The sequence below is a fragment of the Kryptolebias marmoratus genome, linkage group LG16 (assembly GCF_001649575.2).
Source record: "Kryptolebias marmoratus isolate JLee-2015 linkage group LG16, ASM164957v2, whole genome shotgun sequence".
Lineage (NCBI taxonomy): Eukaryota > Metazoa > Chordata > Actinopteri > Cyprinodontiformes > Rivulidae > Kryptolebias > Kryptolebias marmoratus.
In genome coordinates this window covers 9,518,814-9,544,723 of record NC_051445.1, presented here as the reverse complement: position 1 = coordinate 9,544,723, position 25,910 = coordinate 9,518,814, and the positions used below count along the sequence as shown (strand labels likewise).

General features: G+C 37.9%; 2 protein-coding genes across 2 annotated transcripts; one reads left to right on the top strand and one right to left on the bottom strand.

Moving 5' to 3' along the window:
* Positions 1-1,437: 1,437 nt before the first annotated feature.
* Positions 1,438-20,838, top strand: cd4-1 (CD4-1 molecule). The gene is made up of 11 exons (XM_017415421.3): positions 1,438-1,551; positions 11,903-12,011; positions 15,603-15,670; positions 15,755-15,910; positions 15,993-16,136; positions 16,497-16,727; positions 16,811-17,137; positions 18,241-18,492; positions 18,616-18,716; positions 18,809-18,852; positions 19,036-20,838. The coding sequence occupies exons 3-11, from the start codon at positions 15,616-15,618 to the stop codon at positions 19,064-19,066; spliced, it is 1,341 nt and encodes a 446-aa protein (XP_017270910.1). The 5' UTR covers positions 1,438-1,551; positions 11,903-12,011; positions 15,603-15,615; the 3' UTR covers positions 19,067-20,838.
* si:ch73-86n18.1 (C-type lectin domain family 4 member E) lies at positions 20,681-24,734 on the bottom strand. The gene is made up of 5 exons (XM_017415471.3): positions 24,597-24,734; positions 24,332-24,514; positions 24,078-24,229; positions 23,870-23,991; positions 20,681-21,033 (listed from the first exon to the last, which is right to left on the bottom strand). The coding sequence occupies exons 1-5, from the start codon at positions 24,610-24,612 to the stop codon at positions 20,871-20,873; spliced, it is 636 nt and encodes a 211-aa protein (XP_017270960.1). The 5' UTR covers positions 24,613-24,734; the 3' UTR covers positions 20,681-20,870.
* Between the last annotated feature and the right edge of the window lie 1,176 nt (positions 24,735-25,910).

Here is a 25,910-nt window from a genome sequence, read left to right as displayed (position 1 = left end):
CAATGTGGCAGGAGCTTAACTTTTAGACACCAGAGGGCACAAGTGGTGGTATCACAACTAGAGTGATGGTGTTATCAGGCAGTTACTGGAGTGTCCAGTAGTCAGTCCAAACAGTTAGTGAAGGACACCAAACAGAAAAAGATGTCTCGTAGGTTCATTAGACAGGGTTACCAGCACTTGATGGAGTTTGGTAGGGAACACATTGTGGGTTTGACTGTAGCTGGGTGATCGAATCATGTGACGGACTGGCAACCTCTCCAGGGTCTCCCCTGCCTCGACCATGGAGATGGGCACCAGCTTCCTGTGACTCTGCACAGCAAAACAGGTAAAGACAGTGTTGCTGGGTGTCACAATGGCTTGATGTTGGAACCACAAACATGAAGGTTCCAGTCACCCAAGACAGACTACACCAAAGAGGATCATCATATTCTGCACCAAGTATTAAACTGCATGACATCTGTGTCTGCTACCCTCACACAGGAGTTGGACTCTCGATGGCTCAGAACTACATGTCTTACCTCTCCTGTAGCGTCCTGGTCTTTCAACAAGACAACACCTGCCACACACAAGACATGTTCATGGACTGCTTGTGTCGTGCTGAGGTCCCCATATCCTTCCTCGGTCCAACATGTGGGTTCTGTTCGGACGTTCTGCTTTATCTGGAGGGCCACCCTGCTTCAAGAGAAGAGAAACAAGAATATAACTCTAATCTTGCCTGAGTGGGAGACCACAACCTACTGACGTGGGACCAGCAGTGTCATCGTACTGCCAACTTCGTTATCCATTTGTTTAGATGTTGTGATCACTGAAATACAGTCACAGAACTTTTCCACGTGTGCAGTTTCGTTACATTTCCACCATTTTGTCTGGGTGCTTTACTTTTGTTTGTTTTTTGGCAGCGAGTGTGGTAGTTTCATGATAATCCCCAATGAGACGAAGTTGTGCAGTAATTCAACGTCCGTTTGAAACCATGTAAATGACGGGCAAGCATGTTCATAGAGCTGTGCACTTAATGGTGACTTAAACCAAGAAAAGCAGTTTAAATTGTTGGTTTGAAATTATAAAACGGTTAGAATCAATACTTTTGTTCTTGTGAGGCAAAACATCAAACACTACTTTTCTCCTTTTGCTATAAGATGCTATAAACTGTGTTTGCGCTGGTTCCAAAGCTCCTCAACTGGTGCAGTACAGCAGGTGTTGACCCCACTTCAACGCTACACACAGTAAAACACACTATGTGGGTCAACACCTGTTGGCTCCCTAAATCTTATGTATTTAGAAGTGAAAAGATAATATCTTATATGAGTTAAAAGAATGAACCTGATAAATTAAAATTTGTCCGTTTGTTTCTTTTAGGGTTGTGTCTGTGTGAGGCTGTATTCCCAGTCGAAGCAATGTGTTAAGAGAAGAAATCAAACATAAAAGGATGGGATCATAGTGATGTCTGACTTCCTGTGTGTGTGTGTCAGTGTGTATGAAAGAGACGGCGTCAGTGCACACAACCTGCCAAATGTCAAAGCTGAACTCATTGCTCCACTGAGAACATCGCATGTAAGTACTCGTAATTATTCTGTACAGTTTTTGTTTTCTACATTATAGAAGCTCATGTAAGGGGTTTTCTCGCAGTCAGAAAATAGAAAAGTTAGGACAGTATTATGTCAAAGACGTGAAGTGCTGCTACGATGACAAGCATCCCGGACACGGCGAGTAATCGACACTCAGGTGTAAGACTCCAATTTAGCCTAAACATTGGACACATTTTATGTTTTATTTTACTCCATGTACAGATGGATTTGTCTTGGTCTTTGGATGTTTGCTGTAGTATTTTATCCTAGAAGCTGACACCATTTATCTACTACCAATAAGAACATTAATGAGCAGCAGTCAGTCAGTCAGTTGTAGTAAATGTTTAATGTGTTTAGCTGATAAAAAAACACAAAATGCAGTAATTGGATCAATTTGAGCAGCACTGAATGACTTATAGCTGTTTTTTCACCAGGCTTAAAAACAAATCTTAAATGCACCGTCTTTATTGGTAACTTTGACCCCCCGTGGAACGTTAAACAGCAAGTCTTTCTGATTTACTTACACTAATGACAACCCTAAGGAGTAGAAAATGTCACATTAGAAGAGCTTAAAACAGAACTAACTGTGTTCTTATTGTTAAAAGATCAGAACTTGTGCAATGACAACATGAACATGTATTTTGCAACTGTTTACTTGGTTCTAACTGTGTCTTATTCTTACTTAAACAGAACAGGAACAAATAATGTGCAAATTTGGCTCAAATTTTAGGGAAATGAAATTAATTCGGGAAACTGAAACAGTTTAAGGTGATTTTTAGCATTAGCTGTTGCTAATAAGTAAAGACAAATATGTAACCCTGTTACTGCAACCAGTAATGTTTAAAAAGGCCACCAAAAATAATTACAAACTGCTGATATTCATCTGAAAATCCTGTTAATGGCAGATTAAGTCTTGCTTTAAGAAACCTGACACAAAATGTAGAAATGACAGGAGTAAGTTGTATAAAATCATTTATTTTTCTGAGTGTGTCGGAATAATGAGCGTGTTTCTGCTGCCTCATGCTGGGTTGATGTGAAAAAGCCTTAAAAAGGAGAAAGAATTTAACAACCTCTTTTTGTTTATGTATTTTAAATTACGAATAGTCTCATTAGATTTATGCAACTTTTGTGAGAGTGTGACTAAAGTGCTTCATCGTGAACTCTGCTGCTTCGTGATATTGTTCGAATGTTAGAGTGATGATCGACTGAACGAAAAGCCTCCAGCATGAATGATGTATGTGCAGATTTAATGTTCTCTGTGCAGAAACACATCAGTGCACAGCTCAGCTCAGATGCTTTCTGTGGCAAGCAGCATTTTACATGTTCACTGCGATGCCCAGCCACTTAAATGTGAAATTTGGGAGTTTAGTACCAAAGTTTTGATTTTAAAAACTCAATAAACCCCTCTGTTATCTAAACGCAAAAGAAACACGAGAAGAAATTAAAGCTTTGAAACAAATTCAAAGACCACATGCAGTCGATGCAAACTCTAACTGGAAACAAATTAAACTGCAAGAGCAAACAAGTTGATTTATTCCAAGGAAATGTTCAATATTTCTTTGTCCAGCAGACATGTGGGCTTGCCATAATTAGGAAAAGCACAAGTGTTAGCATTTGTGATGAAACCTCAAGGGTCTAATTAATCTGCGATGATGTGACCGTGAGCTGGCTGGGTGTCATGGTCCCGTTTTAGAGCTCTGAACCAAAGCTGGCCTTCAAAATACGCACATTAATATTTACCAGACACTGGCTCGTACTGCTCATTTGTAAGTATTACTCTGATTTTAAAAAGGGAGCGAGCAGTACCATGATAGTGCTCATGCAGTCATTAAAATAATGTCTAAATATGTCTGACTTGGTTTTAGTGGGAAATGTAAGTGTTAAAAACAGATTTTCAGCTGTAAATAGTGCAGGAGCGTCATGTCTGTCCATCCTTTTTCTTTACCCGCCTTTTCCTTTTCGGGATCTGGTGCCAATAGCATCATATCAAACAATGAAACTGGACCCTTCTTCATTATTTTTACGTTTATTGTCATTATTTTAGCTTTATATTCTTGTTTTGAGTTTGACGCAACCAGAAGTTAAAGGAAAGGTTGAGACACGGACATGTTTGTAGCGTAGTATTTTACTTTTTTCAGGATGTGGAGAGGCATGTCACTATAGTTTTTTGGAGAAAAACAGATGTTTTTGTGTTTATTACTTTTATTCTTGCTTGTCATTTGATCCTAAGTGCTGAACTGTTGGGCCTCTTGTATCATATTTTTGTTCTAAAAAATGTCAAACTTCTTAGCTGTTGCCCCGTATGAACGCAGGCGGTTAAATTTAACATCACGTAAAATAAAAAATAATCAAGATAACGTGCAGAGCATCTGATCTATTATAGATACCAATCTGTAGGATCTGCAATAGAGGCTAGCGTTACAATATTTGACTCTTTCACCTTTTTTGTGCCCTAATTGCTATCAGATTTATTTTTTAGAACTCTGAACTGTCAGCCTAATAAGGTTAAAGCTTATTTATTCAAAAGGAACAAAACATAAGTCAACATAAGTAAACATGGAAAAGCTTTACACTAATTTTCATCGTTAGTGTCTGGCAGGTTCATGGATCAAAAGTTAAAGAATAAATTACAAACAGATAAACAACATGATTATTAAGCCTCATGTTAGGCAGCGTTATTCTGTTATTTGCTCTCTTTTTTTAGAAGTTTAAACTCTTGTTGATTGTGGTCAATCTTAATGTCTTTTGTCTGAGTGAAATACCTCAGCACACTGAATTATCAGCCCTTTAAGTAAGGCCATTTTAATACATATTCAGTTCTGAACTCTTTTCATTTGTCCTTTTGACAAATTGTAATAAAAGTGTACAACAGAGAGATGATGTTTTCTGTATGAAAGTCTGTCTGGGGCCTGCGCCCCTCTGATATCAGCCTTCACTTCTGATTTGGTGACGCTCCACCAGTTCTGTGTTTTACTGTAGCTTCTTGTCTCAGTTATTTTGCTCGCTGGGATTAAGTTTGGATGACTGACTTGGCTTGTAAATGATGTTCCCGTGTTTGTCTCGTGTGTGTGTGTGTGTTTACAATCGGCCTGCTCTTTTGTCCCAAATTACAGTTGCGCACAGTTGATTTAGTTATTTATTTATTTTTGCTGTTCATCCAATTATGCACGTAAACCTAAAATGCAACAGTTATTGTTTTACTCCTGGTTGTGTGCAGGAACCAGAAAAAAAAGCGCCACAACTTTAGTTCTGGGTCATTGTGAGGAAAACAGTCGTAACATTCTTTCATTTCCAACTCCTGGAGTTTTTTTGTGAGCAGCATGTCACCATTCCTGCCAACGTTCATATCTACTTTCAAGGCTTAATGTGTGTTTTTTTGTTCTCTGTAGGCGATTACCAAGCTGTGTTTCCCTGTTGTGAGAATATAACTCTGTTCACTGGGGGTGTTCTCATATGAGACAATAGGATTCCCTTTTCATAGGTTCATAATTATCTGCATTACTCAGTTTGTTTTTCATTCTGTTACACAAATGAACACACACATGCAGTCATTCAAAGCGAAACTGAAATTCATGAGGCAGTGTGCGTTCCTCCTTCTTCTATTTCCATTTAAGTTGTCTTTCCATCAGCGCAGAGCATCAGGACTCAAATCAGATCAACAAATGCCATTTTGTGTGCTTTAGCCAGAGCTTTTTTTTTTAAACTGTGAACATTAACAAGAGTCGTCTCTCAGAAGTCTGTAGTGCAGCGAGCTCTAACACAGTTTTGTGTCACGTTGTGTTGAGTGCAGAGCAGCGGCGCCGCAATCAAAATGTTGAAAAGTGAGTTTTCGGAGCAGCAGGAGACAGTTTACTCAGCTGTGCTGCAGCTGCAGGTGCAAACTGAACCATTGCCAGAGGTTTCAAATATTTTAAACAACTGTCTTTTTTAAGTCTGTCTGTGTAAAATGATCATGTGTGGGGTGATTTCCCTGCCTGTAAACTCCCCTCATGTGTAGCTTCAGTAACTCGTAGGTTTCAGTCTCGACAGCAGTGAAGCTCAGGAATCCACGTTCAAGTAACCTGCAGATGCTGATCAGTCGTTCCTCGAAAAAATAGGATTTCTTGGCTGGTTATAGTTCTAAAACTGCTTATAAGATGATGATGTTATAGTGATGTACCTTTCATGCTGCTGATAGCCCTGGATCTTTAACGCTGAACAAAAGATGTGCATTTATAACTGAACCTGTAAACCTTTTCACCTGTGTTTTATGAAAAACACAACAAATCCAGCTGAAAAGATGAGTTTTGGACTCTTGTTATCTGTAGTTTGTATCTTAAATAAATACCCAGGTGTTGAAGTAAATCCTCCTATAATGTGTAACAGAGAGAAAATCTATATTTTTGTATATATAACATTCTTAAATTTACATTTAAGCCACACTCCAAAATTAAATGAACATCTCCTAAACTCAGTTTTTTTCTACTTCATTTTCTTTGTGTTAAACTAGGGATTTTTGTCACTAAAGACACAATTTTCAACTAAATCTGAGCGACAGACAGTTTAGATTGACTATAAATGCAATTTTCCTAAAAAGCTCAATTAAATTTATCATCAAATCGTTTTAAAACGTCCTGATTTGGAGCGGCATTTTGAAGCTCTTTGTGGTCGAAGAACATTTTAGCTGCAGAAAAAACCCAAAAATGGTACAAATGTTCATTCAGTGTTGTTTAAGGACACATTTATGTGTTAAAAAAACAAAAACATACCTTGTAAATCAAAGTAAATTAATTTAATTTCAGTTCAACAGAAGCAGTAACACGACGCAATGGAGATTTTCAAACCCGTTTAGTTTCTGGTGTTTTGTTCTTTTTTCGGAGAAATTGTTTGGAAATGTGTTGGTATAAAGTTTATCTTCAAATGCATTTAATTTTTAAATAACACACAAAATGTTTGCAATTTATGATTTAAGAAGAGAGTAAAAAAAAAACCCTTTACATGTAGCAGCATTTCAGATTCCTGCACCGTCGTTTAAGCTGACAGTTGTTTCTGTTTTCAAAAAGCTAATAGAATTTTGATTTTATTTTGAATAATAAGATGATATATCTTGAGGATTTACAGGAATTACACTGAATGCACGGGCAGTAAATGCTGCAGACATGCATGTAGGCGCTGTGGAACTGCAGCCGTTTTTTCCACAGCAAATTAACGTCATAAATGATCAATGTCGTCATTAACTTAAACTCAGTCACAGCTTTATGTGCTTTTAGATTGAAATACGCAACGGAGGTGGGAGCCCTACTGAGCAGCATCACTTAAATATGAAATTATTTTAAAACGTATCTCCTTAAAGTGACTGCATTGACTGTTTCCTTCAATGCAAAAAGAAAGAAGCAACAGCTGAGGTTAAATTGAACAAATTCAACTGTTAAAACCCAAGAAAGATGCTTAGACTGTTGACTTTAATGACAGACTCAGTCTTTGCTCTGAAACATGGAGACATGTTTTCTTGAGCTTCACAGAAAGTGTTTTCTAACTGCAGTGTGCCGGAGGGGGTTGTTGTGCTACATTCTTCTTTAAAGTTCCCCCAAAAGTTGTTTTATTAGATTTAAGGTGACACATTTAGGTGGGGTGAGACCTCCGCCTTTTTTTCCCTTCTTCTTCTTTTAGTAAATTATGGCAGTTTGTTGTTATAATTCTGACATGTTTCTCTCCCTGTCAAGCCTCTAAAGAGTCAGAATGATTGTGTCATTTTGTTACATCCACAGGCGTTTATGGCACCACGTAGTTTCCTCTCCCAACACTTTTTTTTCGCCCTCAGGTTCGACCACCTCCGTGCTGCGTGCAGTCGCTGTGCTATTTCTGGTCAGGATGGCGGCAAACAATCTGAGCATCCTCAAATTTATCTTGTTATAATGTTAGCGGGAAATTGTCTCTCAGAAGTCTTTAGGCTTCTTTTAAGCTCTTTAGCAAAGTTCAATCTTGCAGTTTTCTACCCAGGAGCAGGAAAAGGATTGTTTATTTTGGGGTGGACGCCTCTCTAGAGGGTCATGTTTTGCTGAGTCCTTTGATTTGTTTGAGCTGTCACAGATTTTCATTAATAATTCTTGTGCAAAGTGTGGAAGCTGGTATGTGTGAGCAACAGACTGTTCGTTTCGGCATTTTAAGAGGACAGCCACAGTTGATCCAATTAATAAGGGTGCCAGTCAGCATCCCAATTACTATTTGATCTTTTATTTCCATCACAATTTTTGATTTGCTGCTCAGCTTTGAAAAACCCTTTGCTTAAAAGTGTTTGGCTCAACTGGGAACAGAACGCTGTGATTGTTGGTAGCAGCGCATCATGCGGTGTGGACAAAATTTGCAAAAATAACAACATGAAAAATGTCCACACAGACAACAGTGGGATTTTGGAAAAACAGCTGAGAAAACCCGGCTCTTTTTGGAGTGCTATATTTCAGGCATACTTCACAGTAAGAACATCATTCAGAGTTAAAACTGGTCACAGAAAGTCAAACTTTACAGGATTAAATAGGCATTTTGATATCTTTAATGGTTTTTATCCAATCGTCGTTTAAGTTTTATGATTTTTTAAGATTTTACAAAGGAATGTTAAACTTAACGCGTCATACAGTAACTTTTGAGCTGTCTAAACTTTCCAAAACCTTTGCAAATAAACTCTTTTACCGTCACACTAATTTTAATCTTTTTATGCATCAAAACAAAGGGATTTTGGTCTTCTTTTACCCAGTGTGTTTACACCAAAGCTCTCATTGACAGTAGATGACATGACACCCTTCAAAAACTTCTTCAGAAAGGTTCCAGTTGGTACTTTAGTTTGTTCTTTACCTCCTGATCACAGCAGCTGTTGTATTTTTGCTCATATTTACTTGGTTGCTTTGTGTCCTGTGTTTTGTTACAAACAAATTTTACATTTCTTCTGGTTATTCTTCTCAAGCCGTGACGTTGGTGTGCAGACAGATGAGGCCACGGCTCAGAAACTGAGAATTTTCTGGCGTTAACTAACTTTTATTTGACTGTTGCTTCAACTCAAGATCGACACTGTAGTTTTTGGTTCAGTGTTTTCACTTGTTGCAGTGAAATTCTACTTTAGGGTTTGTATTTTAAACACATTTCGAGGTATTGGTTCTTGTATGTCGACAGGAAGAAAAATACTTGATTCTATCTGCTGCAAACTGCGGACCAACCCCTGCCTTCCTCCTTAGATGCATTATCCTCTTTACTGTAATTGTGTTGTATTTATCTGCACAGGCTGTCACAAAAACAAAGAATCTATATTTCCATTCTGACGAAATGATCATCATGCAGCCTACAAACCAAAAATAACTCAACCATTGGTGTGTACGGCTGATGGAGGTGAGGAGATGAGTGGGAGAGACAGTAAACTTTTCTGTCCTCAGCTACTGTTTCACAAGTTTGAGGTTTCAAACAGAGCTTGAATGAAGTTCCCCTCGTGATGTAACAGACTAAATGTTTTCAGTCTTTTAGCAGAATGTCACTTGTTTCTGATTCTTAACCTCTTTTCCGCTGACATTTTGGATTTTATTGAACTGTAGCAGAAAACGTTCAGCTCTCTGCCTTCCTTTTCTTCCAAAACGCCTCAGAAACAACCGCCTGTCTTCAGGCTGCTTACGTCAGTTTAATGGTGCTTTAACCTGAGTTAAAAATAAATTTAAAAAACCACTCGAACACACAGATCGATTGCTGAGGGAAACCCTCTGTAGGAGAAAATGGAGGATGAGCAAGCAGGAGATAGATGTGAAAAGAGTGAATCACTTGGGTTTCTTTGCTTGTGGCTCACAGTTGATCTTTTCTGTCTTTCAGTAATGACACGATGTGATACACACACCCTCGTTAGGTGAGTGACTAACGAGGGAGTCCTCACTTTCAGGTGTTTTCCATCAAAATCACGAGTCAAAAAAAGAAAAACTTCCCCCGGGGAAAGACGAGAATGCCCTGTTGAAATTAGGCCTTGAAACACGTTTACACTCGAGATCTCCCTGAAGGCACCAATAATTTACAGAAGATTGTTTTGGCTGAACGGCAGGTTTTGTTCTGCAGAGGAAATAAAAGGCTCGTTTCATTTCGAGCTCCGGAGGAACAGAAGCAGGTGTGAACCCTTCATGAAGGCAGTACAGAGGCAAGCAGAGAAACCTCAGAGAGACACATGAGACGTGTGTGAGCTGTTTGTTTTGTCCTTGTTGTGGTTCCTGTCTCCAAACCACCTCGGCTGCGCGCCTCATGCGCATCAATCCTCCAACTGATCACTGCCATCAGTTTTCATTACAAGAGGGATTTTTATGAAAGGAAAGAAATAGAAGTGCAAAAACACTGCCAATGCATTTATAAGAACTTTACCTCTGATCCTCAGAAATCTGCATAGTTCATTTGAAAAGTGTCCCATTCTGGAGTTTGTGTGAATAAACTGGAAATAGGAAGCTTTGCTTAATAGAGAATTTCATGATGGATTTGTGTCGAGTTTCATTAGCAGAAACTGTTCAATTATGCAGCTGCTCAGCATAAAAAGGTTCCCCTTCCTCTTTTCGAGCAGTTTCTAACTTTTTACTCTCTAAGCACGCTTGTGGCGACGCCGCAGCTGCACAGTGTTTTAATTCTGTCCAGACGTTGGACAACACTAAGAAAAAACAGAAGCTAAATGTCTGCTTCTTAAAAGCAAACGTTACTCTGACAAGTTAAAACTGGAGATAAATAGATGCTTAACTCCTTCACGGACGTGCAAGAATCCAATAAGTAACGTAAAGCAAAGTGCAACTCAAATGTGACATGAAAAAAGAAATGAAACGCTGATTTTATATTGATCGAGGGCTTGAAAACAGAACCGGAGCGTGAAGCGCCGCAAAACTTTGCTCAGAGTTTACAAATTGAAATAGATAAATTCCTGCTCCTCAGTGCTAAAGGTGGTTTTGCTGGACGATTTGCGAAAATGTACGTCTCCAAACGTCTTTACAGAAACACTTCACAGGACAGTGAACGATACAGACACAAAACAATTCTGATATTTTTCAACCCAACTATTGCCATTTGTAATAAAAATACAAATAAAAACCAGATTAGATAAAAGCATGTAGTAAAAAACGTACGTCTCGTTGACCGTAGCGATGTGTTCAACGGGTTTTTTCCACTTCTACGGATGAAAATTTCTTCAACAGCTTAAATTTGGTTTAAAATCCAGTAAAATTCTTTTTACCGCAAAAGTTTCACACAAAGGATTTAGAATTACAATTTGTTTGTGTGAATAAAAAGGAATAACCCTAATTTTGGCAAAGACAAAATCCAGCACCTTGGATTTGAGCATTTTACTTTATGCTGCAACTCCGACAGATACACACGGTATATGTGTCCAACAGAGAGTTATTTTAAAAAGAAAGCTGAGGCTGTATGATGGTTGTTTAATTTTTGTTACTTGCACGAAAGGGCATCAAAGTTATTGTCTTTCCAACTGAAATGACTTTTGTTTTCACATCAAATTTCTCCTTTAAATTTTCTTCCACTGTGAGTTTTCGTCTTAAACTTCGAGATGAACAAATCTGATGAAGGACCGAGTGATGAGTAGCTTCAAATGTGAACAAAGTAACTTTATTTGATCTGAACTTGTTGAGGATAGAAAAAAAGGACATGAGTTGAGACCTAAAAGTCCCAGCGTGTCTCAACTCACGATGCTCCAACACGATGCGTCGTCGTTGGAGGATTTTAAGATTTTAGGTCTTTTTAACACCCGCGTACACATTGTATGGAGAATCTAATCTCTCCTAACAGCTGCTGTTTCAGCTAAAAAAAAAAAACGTACAGAAATGAAAAATTCTCTCAAGTCTTTTATCACTTTCTGTGTGTTTTTGTTCAGATTTTGTACATTTTCGGAAAGTAATATTTTTTAAAATTAGCATCGCTCAGGCTGTTCAGGCTCAACACGCTAACCGTGTGTTTTGTACGTTAACTGCACAACCACATAAAAAATGAAAAGAATTTTAAAAAAAGTCACTTTGGACTCATTTATAATGATCCAAGTTTTGGCGATAAACCAACTCAGACTTTTGAACAAGTTTTGAGACGCATCAACAATGTTTTGTTCAACTATAAAAACATTTTAATTACTGACTAAAGCAGGGAAAACAACCCTATCTATGTGCATTTTGATTTTTTAAATTTTGCTGTGTCCATTGGTTTTTGCCAATAACAAGCTGACACAAACAGTTTAAGATGTTAAAGAAAAAAAAAACGTTTGTGGACAGATCTCAGCCTCTTCCTTCCTAACAACCAATCAAAGGTCACTTTTCTGGCTCCATCTTTGATTAACATCTGTGTGTTTTTGTTTCCAGACCAATCGCTGCTGTGGGAGGTGCAACGCTTCTTAAAAAGAAGGTTCATTTGATAAATATAAAGCATTTCCGCCTGACTCCGGATCGCTGAGCACCTTCAGTGACGATCGTAAGTATGCTTTAAAAAAATATAGTTTTGATTTTGCCTGAGTTTACACTTGTTTTACGATGTATAAGCAGTTATAAACTTATGGAATAATTAAGAATTTATTGTGTTTTTGAATAATTTTGAGCCATAAATTCACAAGAGTTCAACAGGCCTAGCGAGGCCTAAATAGAATGTTTTTTTTAATATAAATTTGTATAATTATAGTTCCTCTAAAATACATTTAAATCAACAGAATTGTGTTTTTTTCCCCCTTTGTGAATGTTTTACAAAAGAAAAAATATGAGCTAGTCAGTAAAATACGAAATCCTAAACAAAGAAACAATGGCAAACATGGAAATGCCACTCACCTATAATTTAATAAATGACTTTTTTGCAGTAGGTACTGTGTCTTTTTTTAACTTGTTAAATTAATTTTGCATTCAGGTAAGTACAGGGCAGCTGACACAGAATGGACAGAATGGACCGCCGCTCTGCGTGCACTTCATCTGCATTTTGCAAATTAGGAATTTAAAATGCAATTACATTATAATATAAATGTAATAAAACTTTTATGCAAGGGCATTAATTTTGCATAAACCCATACAATATAACATTATGAGCATATTGTGAGGTCACACCGTCAACTCTGATTTGTGTGCACTGGTACAAGTAACTTTATTGCCCACAAGCAGGTATTTCTTATTACTGATTTTACTAAATAAATAAGGGGGCACCAGGCAGATTTATTTATTTTGTTAACGGCACAAACAACAAATTTACATCTTTCATATGAAGTAAAATTAAAGACAACTAAGACTCTTAGGTAACGCTTGCAAAAGCATATTAAAAAATAAAACTAAGAAAGCAAACAGATCCACTTTAGTAAAGAAGTAAACGTAACCCTGCCTTTCTCCTTCACCCTTCTGTTGTGTTTGACCTTCATCCTCCCCTCCCTCCTCCTCATCACTGTTGAATCTGCTGCTGAAGCTTCATCCTGCTGCAGGTGTGATTGTCGTGGTTTCTGAGTTAAACCTCTCCAGGTGCAGAAACTGAACTTCTGCTAATCGTCGATTTCACTCTGACCCTCATTTCAATCTCACTATAAGAATAAAAAAAACTATTTACTTGTTGGTCATGTCAAATGTGACCGGTGATAGAAAACATTTTCAGGAGTTTAAATTCTTTGATAGAGATCAGAGGTTCCCAAAGTTGGGGTCGGGACCCAACTTGAGGACATGAAACGCCAATTGTAAGGTCCTGAGGGAATCTGCAGGAACCAAATTCACTTTAAACATGATTGACAATCGAATATTTAACCATAACTGTTATAAAAATAAAAATAATTATGATAAATGCATAAAAACTTATTATAATTTTTAACAAGGCTCTGTTGAATGGCTTACGGGGTGACGAGTCTCAACGAATCAAAACAAGAGAAGTTTGGGAACGACTGATATAAACAACAGTTTGTTCATTAACAGGACAAACAGCGTTAACAATATTATTCTTCTTTTGTTCTTGTCAATTGATTAGACAGATTAATAAAATAATATTTACATATTTCAATATGATTTTGATATGTTGAATATTTATATTAGTACATTTATCCAAAGGACTTTAAACAGATTTCGGAAAACTCCTCAGATGAAAAAGTCTGCAGTTTTTAGAAATAATTTTAAAACAAGAAGTTGAGTTGCATCTTCAATCTTCAACAGCACAGACTTTTCATTTTATATGAATTTGACCTTTAAGCTAATCGAGACAAAGTTAGAGATATTAAAGTATTTTATTAAGCATTTATTAAGCATTTATTAAGCATTTATTGAGCATTTATTGAGCATTTATTGGTCCGAGCTGACCCGATCCAGGAACATTGTAGTCTTGACTTTAGTCCCGTGAGGCCATTTGTTTGCCTAAACTTTGATATGTTTTTACCAAAAATAATATTCCTGAAACACCAGCAAAAACTTCCAAGGCATCACTTTACGTTTTTATTACTTTATATATTGTTTTGTCAGTTTTTGTTAAATTTGTTAAAGTCCGATAAAACAATAAGCATCTGTACTCTGCACTTAATCTGTATCCTAAATGCATAAATAAGATAAATAGCAACCCGCATCGATTTGGATGCATTAAATGTTTCGTCTCTTTCACTAAACGGTAACTCTGTCTTTAACTCATGCAGCATTATCTGCGTTTGCTTTATTCAAAATACTTCAAATAAAATAGCATTCACTTGTATTTAATTGATTTTGATAGAGAATATTTAATTCAAACACTGATACAAAACTGTAGTTATTCAGAAGTTAAATTGTTATTACCAAGACTAAAGTTATACACAGGAAAAACAAAATCATTTAATTAGTATTGTCTGTATTTAATTCAGTGCTGATTCTTAAAAGAAAGCATTTAAACATGTCTTGAACACAACCCTCAAAGAGTAAAGGAAGAGTGAAATGAAGGTAAAGCAGTGAAACGTCTACATTAAACCACAGTCTAGGTGTGCTGCCTGTGCTGTGGTCTCTCTTTTTTCTCCTGTTAAGCGTGGAGAGATCCGTCTTTCGTGGAACAGGGGAGGAAGAGGGGGGTGTGAGAGGCAGAGGGGGAGGATCGGGATAAGAATCTGCAGCTTAACTAAATCAAGTCCCACCACAACCCGGCGTACGCTCTTCCCTTCAGCGTTTCTCTGCTCAGTTTCATCCAAAGCCCTCCACAGGCCGCCTACTCTCACCTCTGTGAACTTTTTGTCTTTTTATCTTCTCAAATCTCTCTAAATCTGGGACCACCTCAAACCCACCGTTGCTTCCTGCTAAAGCATTTAGCTATGTAGCAAAATTTGATAAACATATAAAATAATAGTGTTGTAAAGAGTAATTAGTTAAAAATGTCTCTTTTCACTATTTACGTGCATCCGCTTGGATTCAAGATTATTTATTACATTTTATTTACTTTTCCCCTCCCATTCTTTAGTATGGGTGAATAAAATCCTAAACTAATTTAAAGTAACATGATCTAAAACAGCTACGTGACTGGCTTGCACCTAAAGTAGGCAAATATTGAGCAAAATATTTGTATGAATTTAGTTATAAGTTTAGGCAGTCTTGAACTTGGTCAACATGGGTTACAAATTGGTACCAATTGTTTTGAACCATCTAATCTATATTTTTAAGGCTTATTCTTCATCAGTAATATCATCCAAAAACAGAACTAAATTATTGCCCAAATTATAGTTTAGAAAACATATTAAATGACCAGCAAAGATTTAAGGTGTTCAACAGGGCGCAGTACTTGGCCCATTGATTTTTTCCACTGTATGTAGATCTTTTTATGGGAATCTACATAAAGATAGGTATTTATGGCTATGCTGGTGATTTTGCATTAATTCTTCTGTATTATAGCTGCTCGTCCATCTTCAATATGCTTTTCTGACTATACTCTTCTGCCATAGGTGTATTAAAAAAGCTCACATCTCATGCTTTGAGCTGCAAGGATTTGGTTTTGTCCCCTTATCTTTTTGTGGTTTCTAAAACCAAACAAGAAATTAGTGAAAACTCCAAATCGACATAATAAAATGCTGTATCTCACTTGATTTCCTCACTTCATTTTTTTCAGGACCGAGCTCGAAATGAAGAAGTTAATGCAGTTCATCCTCTTTCTCATCACTGTGCTCCGAACAACTGGTAAGGCACAGAAAGAGATTATTTTATTTGAAAAACAGTGTTGTTACTTACATCAACACTTTGCATCCCTTCTTATTCTGCCAGGAGCTACAGAGGTGTTTTATGCTCGGGTAGGAGACACTGTTACCCTGAATATACCGAAGCCCCCTGGAAACACTTATGTTCAGTGGCATTCTGATACAGTGCAGAGCGATGCATTTGCCTGGATCAACCACATGGGTGGAAAAAACACTGATTTACGTGAGAGAAATGTTGATATAGTCAAAAATATGATTTATTTTTTACATACTGGGAATTCATGTCATCGATTTTTGTCTTGCAGCTGAGATGTGGAAAAATACGCTCTTGTCTTTGGGTTCGCTGACCATAATAAAGATCCGAGAAGAACAATTTAGAACTTTCTTCTCTAAAGTGGGGATTCAACCAAATTTCTCTGTCACCAAATTTAGAATAATCAAAGTCAGCGGTAAGAAAACAAAACATTATGTGACATTTTATATTGACCATGATGCATTAATTTTATTTAAAATGTGAAAATATAATGCATGTTTTTCCACAGTGTGTTGCTCAGAGATTATTAGTGTTTTTCTTTTCTAACCTAAGACCAATAGACAAGTTTAACTTGTCAAACTCCAGATTTTTTGCATTTTTTAAAATAACAAAACTCATCATACTTCAACTATAATGCATCCTTTCTTAAAGTGTTCCCACTCACCCCTGTTCCCTTTCTCTGTATTTTCATACCCTACTTGAAAAACAGTTGTTTTAGCAAACCATACTTTTTTGACATGAAACAGATCAACTCTGTGTTTTTGTTTTGTACCAGTGGATGTGACTCCAGCCTCACTAGTGATGCCTTCAGATAAAATGTCTCTGAGTTGCAACGTGGAGACTCCTGGAGATCTAGGAAAACCCAACATTTACTGGATGGACCCACAGGGAAATAGAAAGGCTGGGAAACAACTTACATTGACAGCTGAAAGTCAAGTTAGTGGACAGTGGACGTGTGTTGTCTATGATAAAAAGTTCCAGTTTCCAGTTTCAGTTTCTGTTGCAGGTGAGTTGTTGTGAGTGTGTAATTATTTATTTCATATTGCTGTATCTATACCATGAAGATAATTGTTTATTTTTGTCTTTTAGGCTTCTCCCCTGCTCCTCCCCTTCAGTTTACATCCACAAACTTCCCCCTCAAGGTCCTTTTTTCGATTACCCCCAACAACATGGTACAAGAGATAATACAGAAAATTGTAAAAGTTGAGTGGTACTTCACCCCTAAAACATCCTCCAGTCCAGAGATTTTAGTGGGCAATAGCAGAAGCCTGACATACTCAAACTTTACGAAGGATGGAGATATTTCTTTGTTCAGAAAACAGGCGAAGAATGACGACAGCGGGAACTACACGTGCTCCATAACATTTCTAAATAACTTTCATCTCATTAGCTCTGTACAAGTGGAGGTGCTGCAGAGTAAGTCGAAACTCATTTCTAGGTGCAGTTTGTTTGTTCTTCAGTTGTTACAAATGTCTTTATCTTTTTATTTAACAAGTAGTAGACAAGTTTATCCCGTTCTCAGGGCTAGAGGTACTTTTGGGGCCCACCAGTTTCTTTTTAAACCCATACAAATTACAGCAAGGATTATGTGCGCAGAAAACGTCAAGGTGTCTATTTACAGAAAGAGTTGCTCACTACACATACTTTTACCGTAGTTTTAACATATCTAAAGTCAGAAGCACTGCTGCTGTGTTAGATTTCCTGCCAGTAAAGCTAATTTCAAAGCACGACTAACACATCGCTGAAAAGACAGATCCGGTGAAAAGAAGCTGTTGTTTTGAGATGTATTTGTTTAAACTGGAATTTGGAGAAGAAACGTTGCTGTTGGTTGCATTTCAAACCTTACAGATTTTTATTTTTTAATTTTTTATTATTGCAGCTCTCTAAACTTTAAAAAGTCCTTGACAGTAACAGTGGTGATAGCTGACGCCCCCAACAAATTAAAATTCTTCCCTGTGACATTAAGTAAAATAATAAATTAAAACTATTCTGGGGTTCTCCAAATCTTGGAGGTAAGCCCTTTCGAAGGTCCGGCCTTGATTGTATCTTATTATTCTTATCTCACATCTGAAAAAATTATTTAGAAGAATTTATTTTTTGATATGTTTGTAATTCAGTCACCAAGAAACCTATCAGTTCCAGGTGTAAGTAATGTGTTTTCGCTCTACCCGAAGAATAAACTGATGCATAACTAAACAGGTTGTTTTATTCAGTAAAATATTACATTTACCGTCATATTATTCAGAGGAGGCCGGCAGGAAATGCATCTGTTGTTTGGGATCAAATGAAAACTATGCATTTGTAATTTTTTCAGATTAAATTTTTTTTATCAACGTTGAATTAGTGCTGTTCTTTTGGAAATCTAAAATGTCTTGAATACCAAATTATCATCTTGTTTATAACAAGCTGTGTTATTTTTTTAACGATACATGCTACGTCTGATTCAGGATGTAACAGTTAGGTGTTGTTTATTAAAATAAAGACTTATATTCTTCTTTTTTTCTCCTCTCTTTCTCTAGTTGTCCCCTCTCCAAGAACTGAGTTGATTTCTGGCAATCAGCTCAACCTGTCCTGTACCACAGGAGGTCAGCTGCTCCCTGGCATGCAGGTGAAGTGGTACCATCCTAAAACCGTACACCGTAAAACAGCCGGCCCTCGGTCCGACCTCTTCGTCATTCCCAAGTTGAGCACAGCAGATTCTGGAACGTGGAGGTGTGAGCTGCTGCAGAACCAGACCCGCCTGACGTCGGCTGAGATAACGCTGAAGATCGGTGAGCACAGGAAGCGAGAGGAGAGCAGGAAATATGACAGGGGCATGAACCTGTGGCCACAAAGTTTCATGACAGAAACTGGTTCTGTGTGACATGTTCTCAGCGTGTCTCTGCTGTTCACAGATCCCATACTGAGTGTGTGGATGCTGGTGACCATCTGCAGCGCTGGAGTCATCCTAATCCTCCTCCTCGTCGTTGCATCCATCCTCTACCGCCGTCGACAGGTACTTTGTTCCGTTCCGTTAGATTTAACAAGAATGCTTGCACTGTATAACCAGTTACTTTACCGTCTGTTTTCCTTCTTGAATCTCTTCAGCGGAGGATGAGGCACTTGAGGCACCGACTCTGCCATTGCACAAAGTAAGAACCGTTAACCATTTCCTGAACTGACAAAATGGCAGGTTTACATTCACACAGATGTCAAAACTGAAAATCTAACAACTTCAGCTTCAATTTCCTTTTTATTAAATACAAGCATTAACAAGATTAATATCTGCATTTTGACTGTGTAGCTAACTTGAAATGAATCTTTAATTTTTTCAGCCCGAAGCCCAAAGGATTCTACAAGAACTAACATGCAGACATTTACATCAGGACACAAAGAAACGGATGGATTTCTGTCCTAAAAGGATGATCATCTTTACTAAACTGTGCCCCTCTACATGCTGGCTGAGAGTTTGAAAGATGAAGATAATGCGCTGTGGTTATCAAATCAACAGATGAGAGAAATCTTGTTTTATAGCTGTATATATCAGCCTCTTTGGACATTTTGAACAGGTTTTACAGTTGTTTAGAAAAAGGATGAAGAAGTCTGGAGAAATTTGTAAATATAAAAAGATCATTCAGTGTTATGTGATTCAGTCAAATTCCATATTTGAACAAAATAGAAAAACAACATATCAAAATGCTGGTTTTAAAAGGTTAATTGTTAATATTCTAAGTCTGATTACGAAAACATGTTAACCACTGTATTATATCTCATTTAAGCAAGGTTGTGTGTTTGTGAACTGAAAATGTTTGATTTGATGAAGCACAAAATGTTTTTAGTGGTTAAAATATGAGTAAAACATTCCTTAAAAAGCCTGTTTTTTCACTGGCATTTGAATTTAGTCGATCTTGTAGTATTCGTTTTGAGTTGTAAATTGAAACTTCATCCTTTTTTCTCCTCACCTTTTCAGATTTTTTTTTAAAAACGTTTATTAATTTTGTCTATTTTCTTTTATTGAAATGGTGTTTTTATCTTTTTTCTTTTTGGTTTGGTTTATTTATCGTACAGCACTTTGGTCCAACTTGACACTGACATTACATTGTTAATTGTTGACATTATTGTTTCTTCTTGTGCCACTAATGCAGAAAATCATGGCTTCTGGTTCCATGATCTTAAAACAAGAACTTCACATTCTTGTTGGTCAGAGTACACATCTTTTTTAAAATCCGTCTTTTTAAAGAGTTCAGGTTCAGAAAAAGCAGCAATATTTCTGGTTTTCGATTGTATATCAGTCTTTTTCACGTACTGCAGTAGAGTTTCAGTACATTGTGTTTACTGATGATAGTTTTTGAAAGTAATCCATGCAGGAATGTATATATTGTCACAGTCAGCCATTTTTGATTTTCAGACTCCATTTTCTGCATCCATCGAACCACTGCTCCACCATGCCGCCTTGTAAATGATTAAATCCCCAAATTCCTTGAAAGTTTTTGAAGGCAAATGTTCTTTAATAGTTTAACTCAGAGTATTTTTAGTCTTTACTTCAGACAGGTTAAAAGGTTCCTTTAATACTGATTTGATGCTGATTGTTTTAGTTATAAAGTGGCAACTTTTTTTCTCCCAACCCTTTTGTAATCAGAAATTTATACTTTCAGTGTACCATAATTATTGAGAATTTTGATATTACTGTCAGTGACTTTGTTTTACCACATATATATATATATATATATATTCTATTGTTTTTCTTTCAGTTGCTCCCTTCTGCAGGGGTTGCCACAGTGAGCAAACTCACACGGTAGATTTGGAAATTGATTTACGCCGGTTGCCCTTCCTGACCCAGCAGCCTCAGGATTGTGGAACCGTAGCACTGACCACAGATCTACTGCAACCCCACACACATATATATATTTTCTGTAATATTCTATAATCTTTTTGTTATGTAGTTACTTGGTTGTGTAAAGAAAAATTCCACACGTATTATTTCTGCCCATGTTCTTTTTTATTTCTTAAAAATCAAAACAGGATCTTTCTGACAGGCAAAGTGATTTTGCTTTAAACCTGAAAACTGTAACAAGCTGTAAAATGTACAAACATAAATGTACGATGAAGATTTCAATAAAGGCATCTTTTAAAGCTGAGTTGTGGTTCTGAAGTGGGGTGTTTGAGGGTCTTATATCAACGGGGTGGCGGCCATCTGACAGATTCGAGGATACAGGAATTCACAGGGAACATCGTACCAGCTTTGACTGTAGCTGTTCACCACCGCACAGTCCTCTCCACTCGGCCCGCCGGCGGCGTTGTTGTCTGGTTCTGATGGCTGCACGTTCCAAAATCTTCACAGAGAGGAAAGAAAATTAGGAATGAGTCTGTGTGTTTGCATATACACCAGACAGACAACTCAAGAGGGTGAATTTGATCATGTTAATAGTAGCTACATGGAAGTAAAAAAAAGATGTTTAAATTTAGAAAAACGGCAAGCAATAGATGAAGTCAGATGTTCACGAGTGTTGCTTTAATTAACTAGATCGAACTGAAGCATCTCAACAACTATTTAATGAATTGCAATAAAATGTTACCCAAACAGGATCTAAAGAAGATGACTCATAAGCACCACCATGAGGTGTGACTAAGAGGTGCCTCGGCTTTAAATGAAACAGCGTAGCTCCGAAGACCCCTCCTCATCGTTATCAGATGGAAATTACCTGATTGTCAGCTAATCCTTATTTTGTATTCTCTGCAATTGAAACAACATCTTTACGTTACGTCACATTTAGCGAAACAAAACCCCTTTTCGCGTTAAAAAGTATTCTTTACAGTCTTAGCAGTGGCTCTAAAGCTGTTTTGTAAGAGATGATCCTCAGGTTTGGCTGAACATCACTTGTGCCTAAAACCTTTAATGTTAAATCATTGTGAACATGCACAAAATTAATCTTATGTAGGCGTAAAACTGTATGAATATTTTACAGTATGAGACTCCGTTGGAGTCCATAATGTTCTTTTTGTGTGGAGTACGTGGGTGTTTTGAATTCAGCGTAGTTCCCTGTTTTCATCATGACCTCAGTGACCAAGGAGGCAAAAATAATTACGCCAGTTACTTCCCCTTATTTTTTTTCTTTTTATCATGTTTTTCTGTCTCATTTTGTTTTTTAAAACCCTACATCAAGGCTGATTTAACCTAAGCTTTATGTTTATTGGAAGTGACAGGTTATAAATGGTTATAAATCTAGCAGTGACCAGGAGAACTCACAAGCTCCCGACTGAGTGCCTCGGTGTTGGGAGTTTTTCCCAGTTAACAAGAAGGGTCGGCTCTCTGTGGCTTTGAGCGGCAGGAGGTAAGGTTCTCACTGTTGTTTGTGCCTTTGGATGTCAGTTCAGATTTCCTGGCCTTCTTGGATGGTGTCCTGGAAAGGGTGGCATCCAGGGATTTGATTGTGCTCCTGGGGGAATATCCATGTGGGCAAGTTATCTGGAGAGGGCTGATTGGGAGGAACGGACCGCTCTGATCTGAACCAGAACGATATTCTGTTCTTGGACTTCTGTGCTGGGCATTGGCTGTCCATAACAAACACCATGTTCAAGAAAAGAGTGGTACATAAGTGTACTTGGTACCAGGCCACCTTACACCAAAGATTGATGATCAATTTTGTAATCAGTCGTGGAGAGAAGGGTGTCTGGTTGTCTCGTGCCTCAGGGTCTCGTCTCAGCTTTTTGCAGATAATATGCTTCTATCGGCGTCTTCAGGCCACGATTTTCAATGTGCACTGGGGAAGTTCACAGTCAAGTGTGAAGTAGCTGGGATAAGTCACCTCCTGTAAGGCTTAAGACATGGTTTTCAACTGGAAAAAATGTGGAATGGGATGGGTGTCTGCCTCAAGCAAAGGAGTTCAGGTATCTGGGAGTTTTGTCCACAAGTGATGGTAAGATGGAGCGGGAAATTGATCGACAATTCGGGACCTCGTCTTCAGTAATTAGGGCGTTGCATCAATTGTGGTGAAGAAAGAGGTAAGCTGAAAAGAAAAGCTTTCGATTTACTGGTCTGTCTATGTTCCAACCGTTGCCTATGATCATGAGGTTTGGATCATGACTGGAAAAACGCAATCCTGTACACAAGCGGCTGAAATGGGCTTAATTCGTAGGATAGTCAGGCTCAGCCTTAGTGATAGTGTCAGGAACGGTGGAGACGATGGCGAACCCAGAACGCAGACTCATAATAAGAGGAACGAAAACTAATTTATTAAACTAAAGGAACAAAATGAAAACAAAAAGGCTGACGTGGCAGCAAAAACTGAAACTAAGTACAAACATAGACAAACAAAGTGTGAAAAAACATGGAGCAAGACAAGACCAGCAGGGAACCTAGAACAGCAGCGAGACAATGAGCAAACCAATGACTAACACAGACAATGAACCAGCGACTAGTGGGAGAAATGACCGGGTATTTGAGTACTGAGGATAACGAGGTGAGTGGGAACAGGTGGAGTGATTACAGAGTCGGGACAGGTGTAGATGGGCGTGGTTAACCGGCAAGTGAGTGACTGGGGAAGGGTGAAATGCAACATGAACACGAGACAACAAAAAGCAAAATACAGAATCAAAACAAAACCCCAAACCAAAGAATAAAAATAAAACATAAACAAAACCCATAGAAAAACCAAATCACCACAGATAGGAGAGCAGGGGGAGCTCAGTTTAGAGACACTGCTCCTCCATATCAGGAGTCAGCTGAGGTTGTTCAGGAACCTGATTAGGATGCCTCCTGGAAGCCTCTCTTTGGAGGTTTGCCGGGCATGTCCCAGTAGGGATACTGTACAGAATTTTGGCAAGGCCACACCCTAATACACGTGACATAATTTTAAAGCTACAGCTATCTTCTCTGAGACGCTTCAGGATGTAGCAGAGTGGAATGTATAGTATAAAAGATATAAACAAAACCAATATGTGTGCTGCAGTGCACAAAAACAAACTGCTGGGTCTCAGGAGGCGACTGTTGCTGCCAGAAGTGTGCAGCTGTGATGTCCTTTCTTTATATTAAAAAATATATTTCACAATTGTTGCTTTTTTTAAAGGCTCATCTAGTCAAATACCCACATTTTTACTGTTGATTTTAAAAATCTAATTAATGTGTCAGACAGAATTTAGACAATCCCTTTGTTTCCCTTTAATACATACGAAGTTGTGAGTTGTGAGTTGTCTGCCCATCTCCAGTCTCCTTCGTTCTCAGAGTCGCTCAGTCCGATCCAGTAAAATGTGTTGAACCCTCCGATCCTCCTGCCTTCTCTCTCCACAGCCTCCTACAGATATGTTACAACCAAATTAAGTATTCATTTTACATAAATAACAATAAATAATACATTAAAGCACATGCAAAAACACTTACATGCTGCTTTCTTGTAGTCAAGATGGCAAGATGGGCACCAATATCTTTACATTTTCCTGCGCCGGTAGAAAAAGTCGTCTTCTGAGTGTTTAGGAGGAAGCACTGGTCCTCAACCTGAAACCAACCAGGGGGACACTCTGTGCATGTGATAGCTGGTGAGACAAAAAATGCATATTTAAACAATTTGCAGAGTTGCCTACATGACCCAGTAATGATTTATTATCCATCTGCTGGAGCCTGGACGAGGAACAAACCTGGAGCCGAGCAGTTCTCTAACGAACTGGAGAACTGGGTACACATGAGCTTGTACTGATTCTTCATGAAGGCGAGTTGATTTTTTAGAAAAGCCACCTCATCTTCGGGCTTCTTGAAGTCCTTACAGGTGATTTCAGAAACCAAAAGGCCCATAAGGACACAAAGGATGGTGCTGAGGTTACCTGACAACAGAGAGCAGATTATTTGTCAGAGCAGATTCAACGAGACCACAGAAACATTGCCTACTGCAGAGAGACCTCTCACCTTTCGCAGGATTCATTGTGTCTGTCAGTGAGCTGAAGATCACACGTGCTCACTCTGTGTTCTCTGAATGTTTTTATAGAGCAGTTTGTGTACTAAAGAGAAGGGAAATTACAGATTGCAAAATTGTACCCAGCAGAAGGGAGTGTTCATCAAAGCAGGTAAACTGAGATGGTTCAATATTGTGTAAAACCAGACGGACCCTGCCATGTTTGGTCAGATCTGTGGCTCAAACTTTCTCTGTCATGTTGCAAAAAAAAAAACGTCACGCCTGCCCTATCCTTCGATTTGCATTAATCATTTATTTCGATAGAAAAAAGTTAAACCAGAGAAACTAGATGCTGAGCGCTGAATGACTGCTGAAATTGAGTTGTTAAAGCTAAAAGAAGCAGAACACTAGCTGAAAGCTAAAGTAAGAAAAAATAAAAACTCAAGAAAAGACAAAAAAGCAAAACTCTAGCTAAAAGCCAAATGTAGCAAAACACAAGTTAAAAACTAAAAGTAGCAAAAGGTTTATTAAAAGTAAAAAGTATCAAAAAGCTAGTTAGATGCTAAAACGAGTTGAATGAAAGTTACCTTACAAGCTATCATTCTGAGCAAACATGAGATGTAACAGTAAACATATTGTGCAAGTTTGGTAGTTTTTTTTTTATTTACTATTACATGAGCAAAGTTCTCTCTGACCCAATATTCTTATCCAAACTGGCAAAGATGCAAACCTGAAAGGTATGACTCAGCACTGACCATCAGTTTGTGCGAATGTGTGCGTTGAAAGTAATTTGTATTCCCTTCATAAACAGAACAACTGCAAAAAAAAAAAAAAATCACCTCTAGACCACACAATAAACTGCTCTTCCAACAGGCTGTCAACTGTTTTTCCGTGTCCAGCATTTTCTTTTTTTTTTTTTTGGCACATTCACTAACACTGTGTCAGCTCTTCTGCTTCATGAGGATTTGTTATTCAAATTAATTTAAAAGAACACAAGTGTGAAGTTTGTATCTCGCTGTCAGTGACGTGCAAAAGTGTGCAGGTTATTAGTAATTCTCATCATCTGAGTTCCATTTTATTCAAAGCTCCACGTTCTAATAGCACCGAGTTTTCAGCTGTTTACCTGTCACTATTTGCTAAAGTTAATCGATATCAGTAAGCTGGATGTACTTGCTGTTTCTTTCACCTGTTCTCAAAAACGGTCTGACTCATCCATCACACATCTACTAAATCCAGAATCATTTCTTCACTCCAAACCAGGTGAAACTGTGGAAACCTCTGGGAATTAGGCAATACAGGGCAAATTGGCAGAAAAAAACATCCAAGCA